Consider the following 16,779-nt stretch of genomic DNA (forward strand, 5'->3'; position numbering starts at 1 on the left):
ACGTTCACGGGCTCCCGTTACAACGCCGTCCATGTTACTTAAAATACAAATAGTTAGTGTAATGACTTAATGAGTAATGAAAAAATCAAATAAATTGACTCGTTACAATCCTAACAAACTGAAAATGAATGAAATGAATCTAACTATTTTAATTACTATAGTAAAGTAGGTATACAGGGTGGTGACTTGCGTCGCGCATCATAGGGATTTCAATGTAAAATTCATAACATGCCATTATTGGCTCCCCAAATTATGTTAGAGCAAAACTGTATTAAGGTTTTTTATAGACAACAATTTTTTACGTCAATCAACCGCGTTAGTTTCCAATTTTTGACATAATGAAGACAGAAAATTGGAAAAATAACCCCCGCATCTTTTTCAATAATCTGTGATGCCATGGAATTTTATAATACAAAAACTACAATATCCGTCATGCCATGGAATGTCTGCTATAAATCAAATCAAATTCTATCAAAAAGTATTATATTTAGAACAGCGAATTCAACATAAAGAAAGACCAAATTACTAAAAACGATTTCCTAATATAATAATTTACAATAAATGTTCGAATAAGTCACCATTAACTGCAAGACAGTAACCAAGTAGATCCATTTCGAACTGCTGCTAATTGATAACTGGACATCTTTTTGTTTTAGAAAATTCCATGGCATCGCAGATTATTGAAAAAGATGCGGGTTTTATTTTTCCAATTTTCCGTCTTTATTATGTAAAAAATTGAAAACTAATAGGGTTTATTGACGTAAAAAATTTTTTCTACAAAAAACCTTAATACATTTTTGCTCTAAAATAATTTGGGGAGCCAATAATCGCATGTTATGAATTTTACATTGAAATCCCTATGATGCGTGACGCAAGTCACCACCCTGTATATTAAATTATATTACAGGGCTGCAGGCATCTACCTAGGACTTATACAAATTTTTGGACCGAAAAAATGGAAGCCAACAAGGTGTAGCCTGTAGCAGTATGAAAATCATTAAAAACATATTGGTTTCTTTTAAACTATTTTTGGACCAGATCATATAATTTTCTATTTTTGCAAAGAAAGTTTTCTGGAAGGAATTGCTATAAAAAAAGCCTGCCATTAAACGTTCCCTGTATGTCGGCGTGGTTTTGCATTTTCTTCTTGCTTGTCATGTCAATATTACGAATTACGAAGTTATTACTTGTGTGTTAGGTAAACAACCTCCATACTTCGTACTTTGCTTTATAATCGCCTTGAAGAAGTTTGTTACAATAACCACTCAATTGTAACACGATTAACAGCACAAATAAAACTTATTTTGGCTGTCATCAATATTTATATCGTGAGTAATTCATGACGGTTACCAATCATTATCGTCGAAGGCCAAAGTGCAGCCTTATTAATTTAAAGTTTTGCATAGTGTGTTATTAATGTCGCAAGGCGAATGCATATACCTACGGTACCTTAGGTACCTTGATCGTATAGGTACATAAATGATTATTTTGTATGGCGTACAGGGAAGAAGGGGAAATGTCGGCCGATGATTAGGAATATTTCTGGAACTATAACTTTCAAATGTAAATTGCGAAAGATTCTTATTGAACCCTAACGGTTAATCGACATAAAACGTAGTTGCGATAAATTAGCAATCCGTATCGTCTGCATAGTTTACGAAGCTCGTTATCAATAAATAAATTTTCGGAATTCCATACACGGCGGTATCGCGAATGTAATCATTCTCTAAATAAAGAGCAAAAGCATGCGAAACGTAATTATTCACCCACCCGTTTTTGCCGGTACAATTTTATAAAATCAATTTGAAAATTATTTTCGGCTTGCAAAGCGGTTTAACGCTTCGTCGGTGATTTAATTTGGAATTTATTTTTAGATCTCTCCATTTCCAATATAAACTCTGACGGGTTCATCGAAATTCGCATTATGTTAGGGCGTTCTGCGTCACATTTTGCTATTATGTGTTGCGCTTCAAAATGTCAACTGTCGGGACGTTAATATTGGAAAATGTATAGTGCCTACGCGTTTTCGTATCATTGACCTATGTTTGTATTAAATTCTGTAATACCAGCTCCATTTATCATGCTTTATTAAGGTGCCGGGAGATTCCTGAGGAATATCGTGTACCTAATGCGCCCTTTCTTACTCGGTTTTCATTTCCATTTATATGTCATGTCATGTTGCATATTCCAAATTAATATTCGACACAGTGATCAATATGTAAGACTTGAGATTACCTATTCTTATTTTGTAAGTGAGTGGCAGCTTGTCTGATGGAGCAAGTGAGGCCCAGCTTCACTGTTAAAATTCCAGGCATTTGAACTTATTTTAAGTACCTAAAGCATTTAATTATTACAATTCATATAAATTTATTAGACGTTTGCCGATTAAATAACAAATAAACCCCCAAAGCGGATCTAAAAAAGTGTCAGAGCACCTCGGTGTTTGGATGTGACTCATTTTCAATAAGTTTGTTGTATGTGGTATACATAGTGATAGTGTCCAAAATAAGGATGTCTATCATGAGAATCTCTGAAACCAAAGAAGATACGTCAATGGTTAAGTTAGAGAAAAGTTACTTCCGAAAATGTACCACAAAATCCGAAATTTGCCTTTATTTTTTTCTGAAGTTATTTGAACAGATATAAAAAATGAAAAAACCACCGTCTATTGCCACTTTTGAGCTCTACGAGATATCGTTGAGAGATTTTCAATACAACGTTTCGTTTCGGAGAAATCATCAACTTTATTTTTTTATATGTCCCATAAAAAAGTACATACTGTTTTGAGTAGCATTTTTTTCTACGAATATATAAGTTGTAAATAATAAAAGTTTGAAACTGTTGGTTTTAACAAGATGGTGCACCCGCGCACAAGGCTCTAATCGTGTGAGAATTTCTATCGGATAATTTTTAGACAAAGCTACCATATTCTGAAATACAAAATAGTAATAAACATTCACATATCAGACATTCAAAGGAAATGAAATGCTAAAATAAATTCAATCATCAATAAATAATTTTATGTTGATGTCCGAACTGCAGCAACCAGGAAAAGCTACAAAATTAATGATGAAAACTTATTATTAATATTAATGTGTCACTTGTGACAGGAATCTGGTAAAGTGACAGGTGGCAGCAAAAGTTGTTCGGTAACGGTAGCGATATCTCTGGGTCGTCGAAAATCGAAAACGGACTGGCTCATTGGGCTGCTACAAATGATTGACAGGATGTTAGATACCAAAATCGGAGGTCTGGCACATAATTGGCTTTTGTGAAGATTAAGTACGATGATCCCCAATTTTTTTCAGTAATGCGATGGTAAGCGTCAATGTAATTAAAATCTGCGCTCTAACGGCATTTGATGAGAAATGCCCCGCGGTTTCATTGAATTCTTCACGAATTATAAAACCACCCCGTGAAAATTTATGAATGATTGATTTAAACCTTTTTTAACTGTTCGATACGAAGGCTATCGTGGCTTCACGCGCATTATTCCATGGCTTACCTAATTGCCACTACCTTTATCTTTGAATTCACACGCCTTCTGAGACGTACAACCTTTTCCACTAGCAAAACATTTTTTCTAGCCAATGAGATTCTTTCACAGGTATACATCGACTCCGCGCGGACTGGAAATTTCACAGACGCTGCGCTGCGTGCCAGGCTCGATAACGATGCATCTGACCTTTGCACAATTGTCACCGTAATATTCTAGTTAAGTAATTTTGTTATCGCTCACGACTTGTTGGTGTTGCTGGCCTTTACACGTATATAACTAGTCAGGACCATAATCCAGGACCACTCGACCACAAAAAAAACCGAAAAAAAATTTAAGAAATTCAGCACTTTATTCAATGGTAAAAGCGTTGAGTGAAGGATTAGTCACTCAACGGTAAAAGTAAATATCCCGCTGCCTTTAAATCTAGAGAAACGAGACAAAAATCTTACGCGCAGTTCTAACGGCTATGAATAATTTGATAATGCAGCCAGGCGTTCTTGAAATATCTAGCGTTGACTTTTAAACAAACCCATTGTACATTAATTATACAGTTAGTGTGTATAATCAATGCCCATGTATAATAGCATTTGTTTGATGGCTATGAATAATCCCTTACATAGGTGCATTTTGTTTTCAAATTTTCCGATGTTTATTATAACGGGCGATCAAAACTGAGTTGCTGTCGAGTCCCCTGTGGAAGTTCAAGTTAAGTACGATTTCCCATGTAAACAAAAATTCCGAAGGTGACTCGACAGCAACTCATTTTTGATCGCATTGTACCTACCTGCCTTGTTCGATATATTCTTCTAACATCCCATTTTTCCTGGTTTGGAGTGCTTACTGCCCCGTAGTGGTAATGTATGAAACCAAACATAATTTCTAGCATTTTCTCTTGGCCGCATTTATATAAAAGAAATGTACCTACTCCAAAATTCTGTCTTTATTTTCTTATGAGGATTGAGGATACAGTTTTGTACCATTCTTAGCCACCCGGTACATGCAGATCACTACTATATAGAGAGATTATTTGTGCGACTATGAATTTTGACTTACATGTTACCTAGGTTACTACTAGACTTGTTCAAATTCTCTAAGTTTTAGTTTTATTATGTTGACTATAATGATGTTATATGACTGAAATATACGTTAAGAAGAAGAAACAAGTTGTAAATCAGCATATGCATGATGAAACCGCATTTTTGATAATACAGATCAGTATTTTATTAGTAAAGTTTAAAATTATCGATCTCACCAGTAATCTAAATCGAAATAGACTAGAACCTGCACATCTAGCACACTATAGCAGAAAGCTTTTAGTGAAAATTTTAAGTCTCTAGCTATTGTATTTGCTGAGATCTCAGGCGGACAGCCAGACAGCTAGCCATAACTAATATAATATAATAGCGATTTTTTTACAAAATACGCTATTTTTCACAAAAACTGTACCTGTCTAATGTTAAAACAAAAAACGTCCTCTTTCCTACTTGACGATTTTAACCAGAAGCCTTTTTTTTACAACTCCTAAAATGCATTTCATTGCTATAGAATGGAAGCATTGCTCACTTTTAAATATAATATAGTGATATTCATTTAAAAGTAGACATAGGGATTTCCTTCTAAAAGACGCCTAATTTTATGCAACCGAAATAACATGCGCACGCATTTTGCTGTAATTCTAGATTTTAAATAAAAACGACAGTTAATAGTATCCTTTTAGTTAGGTTATGATGAAGACATATTATTATATTAAATTCGGTCATTTCCCTTAAGTTTCTTATAGGATTCTCTTCCACAAAAGTTAAAACATTCAGTTTCATTCTTCAGAGGAGATTTGGTAATTTAAAACTAGACATTTCCTATGTCTACTTTTAAATGAATATCACTGTATAAGGAGATAACGGGTGTAGCATCGCATTAGTTTAGAAATAATAACAATCCGAGTAACAATCTAATGATTCCTGAAAGACTCTCTTACGGTTACGGGTCTGCTCTCTAATGCCACTGACATTTGAGTAACGTTTGGATGATATGTGCCCCACACACTAGAAAGATGTCTTTGCTATTATTCTTATTGTCTAATAGATGTTGACAAATTTTCACTGTAAAAAAACTGCTGTCTCATCCACTTTTACTCCTATTATAAAGTTCTCCCAATCGCCGATTAATTGGAAAACGTCTTGTATTGTAAGCCACTGTGAAAGGTAAATAATAAAGAAGTACTAATTGAACGAAGTGAAACTTCTTTTTCAAATTAATACAACACACATGAAACGCGTTTCATTTTTGCCCATATCTCTAAATACCCGCATTTAATGTAACGGTGACGGTATGCGCCGACATTGTAATAATGCGGATTAAAATAGATAATGTGAATGCAAACAATAGCGTTTCTCATACTGAATCCTCATTGCAAAATAAATCGTGTGAATAGAAAATGAATTATTGTAATAACAATACGTATCTGTTACAGAGATGCCGAGCACAACGGAGGTACCGGTTTATTCATCTTCGCAACTGACGCCGATAGAAAATCGCGCATCCTCCATAACGATAACGAAACACGAAAATCCAGAATACGCCATAAATCGCTTGTCGCAAAAGTACGACTCCTATCACGGACTGCTTTATAGGAACGATCGTAATCGTAGAAGATTGTCCTCGACCGGAGAAGGAAGCGGTGATTCGAGTACGACAGCTTCCGGTAGCAGTTGCGGCGAAAGGGAGGACGGTAGCGAAGGAAGGGCTGAAAGTGATGAAATGGATCGAGATGATAGAGACGAGAGAGTACCGCTCGAAGGGAAAATTACCGACATTGAGAGGCAGCAAGTGGAAACGTTTTTTAAGGGCTTAAAAACGGAGGTAAATTTTACTGTAATTCAGATTTTGTATACTGACGGTTTTTTAATCGTTCTTCGAAAAGCGAAACTGACAAACAAATTTCGGTCATATACTTAGTCGTTGATCTATAGGAACTCCGGCTCTGACCCGCCTCTCTTTTTCACGATTTGCACAACCCTTTTTGCTCTGAAAACATTTCTTTCTGAAATTCTAGAACATTTGATGATTTTTTGTTGTAATAAGCAGATGGAAAATGAACGAATTAATCTGGTTCTGAATTCAATGTACCTCAGTGCCAACATCGTTACCATTGTACCTTGGCTCACTCTAGGAAATTCAATTCCGTAAAAAACTTCGCTTTCCCACGAAAAGTTTATTCTTTCCGCTGTAGAATAAGAATTTTCAATAAAAAGTATAGGTTTCTATTTGAAAAAATTAGTTGCCCGACACTTGACCCTTAAGGGACAGTTATGCGAAAATATGTAGAGCATCATTAAATGAGTCCCTTCATATGAAGAAGGTTTTATAAAAATCTTTTTTTGATATCCCCGCTAGTTTCCCCAATAATCGCCTCTCAAAATACATGAGACACCCTGTATATACATTAATTAATAACATTGAAATTTAAGATTACGGAATACAATTTAAAGGTGAAATGGCCACTCCTTTAATAGGGGTAAGTTCGTTGACTGCTAGGAAAATGTATGAATTCGGCGACCAGGTTACGTCATACTTTATAAAGACAGTCCAGGTCCCTATTTTTTATAAACTACGGATCAAATTTACTTCTATGTGATAATTCCCCTTTGCCAATCCTACGTAGCAGTAGCCAGATCCGTTGTTTAAAACACTGAGTAATCAGTTTTCATGCCCTGAATAATAGCGGATTTGAATCAACCGTTTTGATCAATTATATCCCACTAATCCTGCCTTGTCTCCCGTCAGACTGGCACTACCCACTTTTCTCACATAATGAATCGGCCGGTGCCGTATCCTGAAACCATTGACCCATATAACAATTGAGCGTCCGAATTTTGAAGAAACTTATAATGAAATCACCCCATAACAAAATCGCGCCACCCTAAAGAATCTCAACTCTAAACCCTTAATTAGAGTAAACCACCCTTAAAACAGTTCCAACTACCAAAATCTAATTAAAATCGGACCTACTCGGTTGCATTTCAGAAATAGCACAGAGAAATTGTCTCAATAAGCTTCCCATGCTAATGTCTTACGGCGGATGTTTTCATAGAACAAACTGGTAACGGGTCACGTTGCCTAACGTTCTTTTCAAACACAGAGTACCGTATGTCCCATTTTGGTTGAGACTGCAGTGTATCTGAACTGTTTTTAAAGATAGAGTCTTGCGGTTTTCGCGACCTTGTGCCAGTTTTTTGTGAAACTTTTAATATCACAAACAGTAATCTAGATACCTTTGTTTCTGAGATACAGAGTGAAAATTGAAAGTTTAACTTTTTGGAATGTTATATCTTACTACCTATGCCAGATAGGTAAAAACTACCTATTTTAGTTAGTAGGCAGTGGCTTAGTACAAAAATTTTGGAACACCGTTTCTGAGACTTAACCCAATGTTGGTATTTTTTAAATGCAACACCCTCTATATCTTAAGGGTGTATTCCACTTAAATTTTAATTCTATTTGACGTATGATGGGTTGCATAATATTTACTTGTAATGAAAAGGTAACGAATAAACAAAGATTGAAGAATTTACCTGCCCAACCATTGTATAAAGTAAACAAGTAATTACGCTAATTTACCCAGGTCATTAGTCATTGTGACGAATATGCATATATAATTAAACATCGATTAGAATACGCAAATCATTGTCACAACGGCTAATCCTCAATAATTTCAATTTTCCCAGTTTTTAATAAGACGTATATATTTTTTTAACCCAGTAATTACTCCATGAATTGTATTGACCTTATCTGGAAAATAACGCATGTAAGCGAATAGCGGGAACAACACAAAATAAATGAGAACTAACGCTTTTTACGCAAATTATATCTCTTTCCGAAGGATGCTACAGGGAAATAATCTCAAATTTGTATCACACTGAAATTTTAGGGGTGTTACAAAATTTCGTCTAATTCGGGAACAACATAAAATAAATGAGAACTAACGCCTTTTTACGCAAATTATATCTCTTTCCGAAGGATGCTACAGGGAAATAATCTCAAATTTGTATCACACTGAAATTTTAGGGGTGTTACAAATTTTCGTCTAATTCGGGAACAACATAAAATAAATGAGAACTAAGGGTTTTTACGCAAATTACAACTCTTTCCGAAGGTTGCTACAGGGAAATAATCTCAAATCTGTATCACACTGAAATTTTAGGGGAGTTACAAAATTTCGTCTAATTCGGGAACAACACAAAATAAATGAGAACTAACGCTTTTTACGCAAATTATATTTCTTTCCGAAAGATGCTACAGGGAAATAATCTCAAATTTTTATCGCACTAAAATTTTAGGGGTGTTACAAAAAACGTCAGAAAAGACGCAAACTTTTAATTCACTCAAAAATAAATTACATTTTTCGTGTGAATTCTATTACCCAGTATATTATGGAATTATAATACGTTCTAATGAATTCGGTTTCTTTTTGTAAATTAGTCCCGATAAACGCAACAATGCCGCTAATGAAGTCAGGCCTGCCGTATGATGTGTTGCCTACTGTACCCATTTATAAATGGTGAATGAATTCACTAAACGCTACACTTTTTTGTAAAAAATTTCGAATGAATATTTCGTCTAAAATTTTTTGTAATTTATTTGAAAGTTTGTTCGATGGCTGTATGGTTTGCTAATGTTTTTTCTGAGTATGCTACAGGGAGAATTTTAAAATAATTTGTGTTGATGCTATTTTACCAATAAAAGTTCACTTTTTATTGACAGTGCTCTAAAAAATTGTTTTTTCTTAAATATTAGAATTTTGTTCTGTAGCATACTTTTTAAATGTATAATTTACACGAAAAAAATTAGCCCCGTCTTTCATCTCATGTTTTACAGAATTGAGACGAAATATAAATTGCACTATTTTCGCATAAATTTTGTACTACTGGATTACACCCTTAACGTTAATTTTGCATTCTGTTACCTGACTACATTGATGTATCACATATTTTTTTCATTTTAGCCATGAACCAAAAATAAAAACCGTATTTTTTACTGTTTTTAAGTAGTCCATGGATTCATGGAAATTTTGTTTTGTTTATTGTATCCATGGTAACTAAGCAGCCGATACAAATCAATAAAATGGCTACCATGCCATTTCAAAAATTGGAAAATATGATATCGTATTATAATTATATAAAAAATATAAATGTAATCAGGAAGTAATGCAAAAAATGGATGTTAAGGTATACAGGATATTGTATTTAAAAATATCAACTTTGGGTTAAGTTTCAGAAACGGGGGTCTAAATTTCTGTTACTACGCCACTGGATTCTTCCTACCATATCTAAAATATAGGCAGTTTTAGCTTTTTCCTATCTTAAATGGGTAGTAAGATATGACAACACCCCAAAAAGTCTAACTTTTGGTTTTCAGCCTGTATCTCGTGATTCTGTCTATGGTAATAAAAAGTTTCACAAAAAAGTGATATAGGGTCCCGCAAGTCTCTATCTTTAAAAACAACTGAGATACACTGTAATCTCAACCACAATATGGGACACACGGTACTTAACATTGGAATTTTCAGGAATTGTTTAAGAATTATGTTAATTATTATTAATGAATTACTTAATTATGTTAACATAAAAAAATAAATGCACCAAATGAAGACAAATTAATTAATAAAGGCACCAAACCTTCCCCATATTTCCTGTATGGAGAAGGTTTGGCGTTTTTATTAATTAATTTGTGTAAAATTCAATATAAATGCACCAAGCTGGTTTTTTAATATACCTACATCAAGTTAGCAATAGATTCCAGCAATAGACCTTATTTCATATAAAATAATAAAATAAAGTTTGAAGTCACCTCAAATGGACTTGCACACATGAAGTTAAAAGTTTTTATAAAAAAAATTTTTATTAATAATATTAGGGGTTGAAAGGGGGTTAAAAAATAAGGGTAACTTTGTTGGTACAGGTTTTTTTCCCATTTTTTAAAAAGTACAATAAACTTAAAGTGCAAGCACTATAATTGTCAAAATTTCAAAATGTAACCCCGCGCCGTTTTGGAAAATTAATTTTTTCGGTTTTTTACGGTTATTTATTGCTAGGGGTGTAATTTGTGTGGTGCATCAAATATTTTTGTTTTCAGTTATGATTTTTATTATATGGTCTAATAGTAGTCTAATGCCCAAAAATAAAAATGTAACCCCGCGCCGTGTACTGTGCTGGTGAAAACGGTGAAATTATGTGTACACAATGTAATAGGAATGATCATCAAATATGCGCTAACATCACAATCGAAAATAGTCAAAATTATATTTGTAAAAAATGTAAAACTTAAGACACTCTTGTAAATATAATAGACATCACCATTGTAGTCCCGTTTCGGAACGCAACATAGAGATTTCGCATGTTAAATTTAAAGTTTTTATCTATTGTACAATAACAAAAAAAAAGCTTTAAAAATGCAGAAACTAATTTTTAATATTTGACCCTAAACAAATTTTTAGAATGGTACAAATTTACTTAAAAGTATTTAAAATAAAACTAGAATTTCTAACCAAAACGTATATGATGATAACTTGATATGGTACTGCAATTTTCTTTTGATTGTTTATGCTTACTGACACTTTCTATGATAGAGAAATTTTATATTTAACATGCTAAATCTTTATGTTGCGTTTTAAAACGGAACATACATTCAAGGTAACTAAAAGCTATAAGTACCAAAAAAAGTAAATTTAAATATACTCCAGTAAACTTTTTATATATTATGTTTTTAGCAATATAAATATATAAATTCGTTTGTTACAATTAATTTCGTTCTCCAACACTATTTGTAATTATTCTTTGCCAGGCTGCTAGTGGATTACATTATTACTGTTGAATAAAAACACTACCAATAATTATCGCAACAACACGAGTAACATTAGTTACACCCCTAGCAATAAATAACCGCAAAAAACCGAAAAAATCAATTATTTCCAAAACGGCGCGGGGTTACATTTTTATTTTTGGACATTAGACTACTATTAGACCATATAATAACCAGGTGTCAAATTCTTGACAGAATAGCTTCCTAGCTGAAACCAAAAATTGCCAACATATGTTTTTTTACGCATGCATTTTGTTTGCTTTTATTAGAGGGACGTACCATCCAAATTTCGTTAAAATTGCTCCATAAATAAGAAAGTTGGATGTTGCACATGCGCAACACTATTTTTTGCGCATGCATTTTGTTAGCTTTTATTAAAAGGATCTATCATCTAAATTTCGTTAAAATTGTTCCATAAATAAGAAAGTTGCATTTCTGCGCATGCGCAACACGATTTTTGCGCATGCATTTTGTTTGCTTTTATTAGAGGGACCTACCATCCAATTTTCGTTAAAATTGCTCCATAAATAAGAAAGTTGGATGTTGCACATGCGCAACTCGATTTTTTGCGCATGCATTTTGTTTTCTTTTATTAGGACCTACCATCCAAATTTCGTTTTAATTGTTCCATAAATAAGATAATTGCATTTCTGCGCATGCGCAAAACGATTTTTGCGCATGAATTTTGTTTGCTTTTATTAAAGGGACTTACCATAGAAATTTCGTTTAAATTGCTTCAGAAACAAGATCGTTGCGTTTTGCACATATATGCAACACAATTTTTTGACTTTGACAATTTTTTTCTCCGTTTTTTGATAATATAACCCGGCCCAATTTTTTGTAGGTTGTACACAGGAAAATAAGGTCTTCCAAATAATAGAATAAAAATTTTAGGTTGCTATTTGAAAAAAAAAAGTTCGATGCCGTTACGGCGCTCCAAAATTTTTTTTCAAAAATCCGGCCCGTTATTTTTCTGTTCGGTATGCCTAAAACATATATACAAAATTTCAACAAAATCCGTCGAGCCGTTTTCTCAGAAAATTGCCAACACGTACGTACGTACGTACGTACATACAGACGGAAAAAAATTTTATTCTTTAAAAGTTGCTTAAAATGGTCTAAAACGTCGACATTTGATGAAATTTTGAAATGTTCAAAAAACGGCTATCGCAAAAATCATAACTGAAAACAAAAATATTTGATGTACCACACAAATTACACCCCTCGCAATAAATACCCGCCAAAAACAGAAAAAATTAATTATTTCCAAAACGGCGCGGGGTTACATTTTTATTTTTGGACATTAGACTACTATTAGACCACTATTAAAAAATCATAACTGAAAACAAAAATCTTTGATGCACCACACAAATTACACCCCTAGCAATAGATGACCGCAAAAAACAGAAAAAATTAATTATTTCCAAAACGGCGTGGGGTTACATTTTTATTTTTGGAGCATTAGACTACTATTAGACCATATAATAAAAATCATAACTGAAAACAAAAATATTTGATGCACCACACAAATTACACCCCTAGCAATAAATAACCGCAAAAAACCGAAAAAATCAATTATTTCCAAAACGGCGCGGGGTTACATTTTTATTTTTGGACATTAGACTACTATTAGACCACTATTAAAAAATCATAACTGAAAACAAAAATATTTGATGCACCACATTAGTTACACCCCTAGCAATAGATGACCGCAAAAAACAGAAAAAATTAATTATTTCCAAAACGGCGCGGGGTTACATTTTTATTTTTGGGCATTAGACTACTATTAGACCATATAATAATAATTATAACTGAAAACAAAAATATTTGATGCACCACACAAATTACACCCCTAGCAATAAATAACCGCAAAAAACCGAAAAAATCAATTATTTCCAAAACGGCGTGGGGTTACATTTTTATTTTTGGACATTAGACTACTATTAGACCATATAATAAAAATCATAACTGAAAACAAAAATATTTTATGCACCACACAAATTACACCCCTCGCAATAAATAACCGCAAAAAACCGAAAAAATCAATTATTTCCAAAACGGCGCGGGGTTACATTTTTATTTTTGGACATTAGACTACTATTAGACCATATAATAAAAATCATAACTGAAAACAAAAATATTTGATGCACCACACAAATTACACCCCTCGCAATAAATACCCGCCAAAAACAGAAAAAATTAATTATTTCCAAAACGGCGCGGGGTTACATTTTTATTTTTGGACATTAGACTACTATTAGACCACTATTAAAAAATCATAAATGAAAACAAAAATATTTGATGCACCACACAAATTACACCCCTAGCAATAGATGACCGCAAAAAACAGAAAAAATTAATTATTTCCAAAACGGCGCGGGGTTACATTTTTATTTTTGGGCATTAGACTACTATTAGACCATATAATAAAAATCATAACTGAAAACAAAAATATTTGATGCACCACACAAATTACACCCCTAGCAATAAATAACCGCAAAAAACCGAAAAAATCAATTATTTCCAAAACGGCGCGGGGTTACATTTTGAAATTTTGACAATTATAGTGCTTGCACTTTAAGTTTATTGTACTTTTTAAAAAATGGGAAAAAAACCTGTACCAACAAAGTTACCCTTATTTTTTAACCCCCTTTCAACCCCTAATATTATTAATAAAAAAATTTTTTATAAAAACTTTTAACTTCATCTGTGCAAGTCCATTTGAGGTGACTTCAAACTTTATTTTATTATTTTATATGAAATAAGGTCTATTGCTGGAATCTATTGCTAACTTGATGTAGGTTTGGTGTTTCAAGACACTGTTCATATTGCCACAAAACTAAAAACTAGATTGTTAAAAGCTGATATAATTTTACCAATGGGAAAATTCCTCGTATCATCATCGCATTTGGAACGTCTCATACGTGAAGTTCCAAAAGATAAACATCGGTTAACTTCAAGTGACTTGGAAGGTAAAAAATGTTTACTTACACTTGTATGTAATGTTGACAACGAGGAGGTTGACAATATATCTACATTTACATTCATTTTTTTAGGAATGGATAAAATGAATTTTAATGCTATTGATAAATTAGCAGCTACGCATGTGACAAATCTGCTGTCCAAATACGTTGATGCTCAAGCGACGAGACAGTTTTTAATTTTAACCCGGAGCATTATAGATTGTTTTTTGGATAAGACACTGTTGATGGAAAGAAGGATATATCTAATATGGTATTCTATTTTCTTCCTTCGGCTTTGGAGAGCTTGGATAAAAAATAACCAATCATACACTTTGGGAAAAAATTGGATAACATTAAACACCTACACTTGTGTCGAGTTAAATGCACATGCGCTATTGCTGTTGATTGAAAAAATGAGAGCTGACGAAACCATTAATTTCCTGCCTTGGCTATGCAGTAGTCAGCCGTGCGAAAAAATATTTCGCCAAACACGATCAATGACAAGTACATATGTAACGATGGTGAACTTCGACATGCTTGATTTCACCCAAAGACTAAAAAGAATCCAAGCCATAAATGACATAATTAGTGATTCAAATGGTATGTGTGTATTAAAATGTAGTATTTCCCGCGGAACCTAGTTATTTCGTATTCTTTAAACTTAGTTTATTGAAATCAATATTTAATTTTTATAATGTTTCTTGTGATATTTTCACGGTCATTTTTATCAAAAATGTTTTTACTGATTAAACAGATGTAAAAACTAAAGCCTAACGTAGATGTAATATTATGCTATTAATATTTAATACGTTCTTTACAGATGTTTTTGTTTTTCCTCGAGAAGAAAACAAGAAACTTGGCTGTAATTCTGTTGGCCAAAATGAAGTACTTCCAAGTCATGAAATTATAAAGGCTACACTTGAAAAGGCAAAATGTGATGCTTTAACAAAATCAAAGGAACTAGACATGAATCTTCCGGAATCAATTCAAATTACAGCATTAGAACAAACCGATTTTATTCTGTCCAAAGACTTGCAACAAGATCACTCTGAAGAATATTGTGAGTACAAATGTCCTGAATCAGAAGATGCTTTGTCAAGCCAAAATAATGTATTCAATGAAGATACCATTGAAGAGTTGAATGATATGGAAGAAGAATTAAATTCGCTTTCCAGCTACGATTCACTGGATATCAAAGACTACACTGGTCGCAATTCGAAAACATTAGACCCTAGTCTCGATCCTAGCCTTTTAAAAATAAAAATCAAGAACAAAAATTTGTTGGTGAAAAAATCAACACTGTGCTGGCTGTTTTCCGATAAAAAAGGGAAGTTATCCTCGGATAGAACTCTCAGATGCAAAAATATGCGAAGTTCTCAGCAGAGTTGTTCAAAAAAAAGCAGCACCAAGTACGAATAGAACTTCACAAAAGAGCAAAACTATAAAACTTCTGTCAAAAACGGCCCCAAGCATAAACGATAGCGAAACTTCTGAAAGTGGAAGCTATTTAGAAAAAAGTGAAACGGAAAATGAAAGTTTTTCTGAAGAAGAAGAAAAAACAGGTTGTGAATTGTCTTTAAAAAATGAAGAATACTATGCTGCTGCATATGATACATGGCATATTGGCAGGATCATAGAGACTATAGATGGTGATACGTATAAAATGAAGTTTCTCAAAAGAGATCTTGATGATTACATTTGGCAAGAGCAAGATATTCAAATAGTTGCAAAGAAATACATTTTTTATGGTCCCATTATTTTGCAGGGAAATGGTCCTTTTCGTCTTAGAAGTCAGGACAAGCTGAACATAGGGAATAGGTTCAAGATTTAAAAAAAAAATGGATCTATTTAACTTTGTTTTGAGGTTTGTTATTCGTACCCACACACCAACTTTGAAATTACTTGAGAGAATACCATAGTCCATAATACATATTTGTTTATATTTTTATTTGTGTGTAAGTACCTATGTTACCAATTAAGAATAACCTAATGGCTAAAATAAATGAATATGTTTCCTGGTTAGATATATGTGTCCGTGTCTAGTAACTTGAGCAGCTACCAAAAATCTTTCTTAGTCACCCACAATCGCCTACAATCATCTGCAATCATTTACAATCGTCTGCAATCATTCACAATCATATGCAATCACAATGCAATCCTCTAAAATCTGACAATCGCGTCGCAATCGCCGGATTGTGGTCGCAATCGCAGCAATCATAGGGAAATCGTAGGGATTGTCGCAATACTGTCACAAAATTTGAGAACATGTTACCCCCTCGGAAATACCGGAAACACCTGACACATTATATTCTCGTGATACAAAAAAATTTTATTTATTTATTTATTTTATTGCCTTTATTTTATAGTGAAGTGTTGGAACACATTTGTTGATGATTTCTGATGGATTATGCTATCCTGGTTGTTTTGTGTGCCGTACATCGGGAAATCGTAGGGATTGTC

General features: G+C 33.3%; 1 protein-coding gene across 1 annotated transcript in view; it reads left to right on the forward strand.

Annotated features, from left to right (window-relative positions):
* The window catches only part of LOC116176030, a 37,935-nt gene extending 31,466 nt beyond the window's left edge, over positions 1-6,469 (forward strand). The window contains exon 2 of the mRNA XM_031494465.1: positions 5,970-6,469. Coding sequence (XP_031350325.1) covers positions 5,972-6,454 — 483 coding nt within the window. The 5' untranslated portion in view covers positions 5,970-5,971 and the 3' untranslated portion in view covers positions 6,455-6,469. The remainder of the gene's footprint in view (positions 1-5,969) is intronic.
* Positions 6,470-16,779: the final 10,310 nt, after the last annotated feature.

The sequence above is a fragment of the Photinus pyralis genome, unplaced genomic scaffold (assembly GCF_008802855.1).
Source record: "Photinus pyralis isolate 1611_PpyrPB1 unplaced genomic scaffold, Ppyr1.3 Ppyr1.4_LG7, whole genome shotgun sequence".
NCBI lineage: Eukaryota > Metazoa > Arthropoda > Insecta > Coleoptera > Lampyridae > Photinus > Photinus pyralis.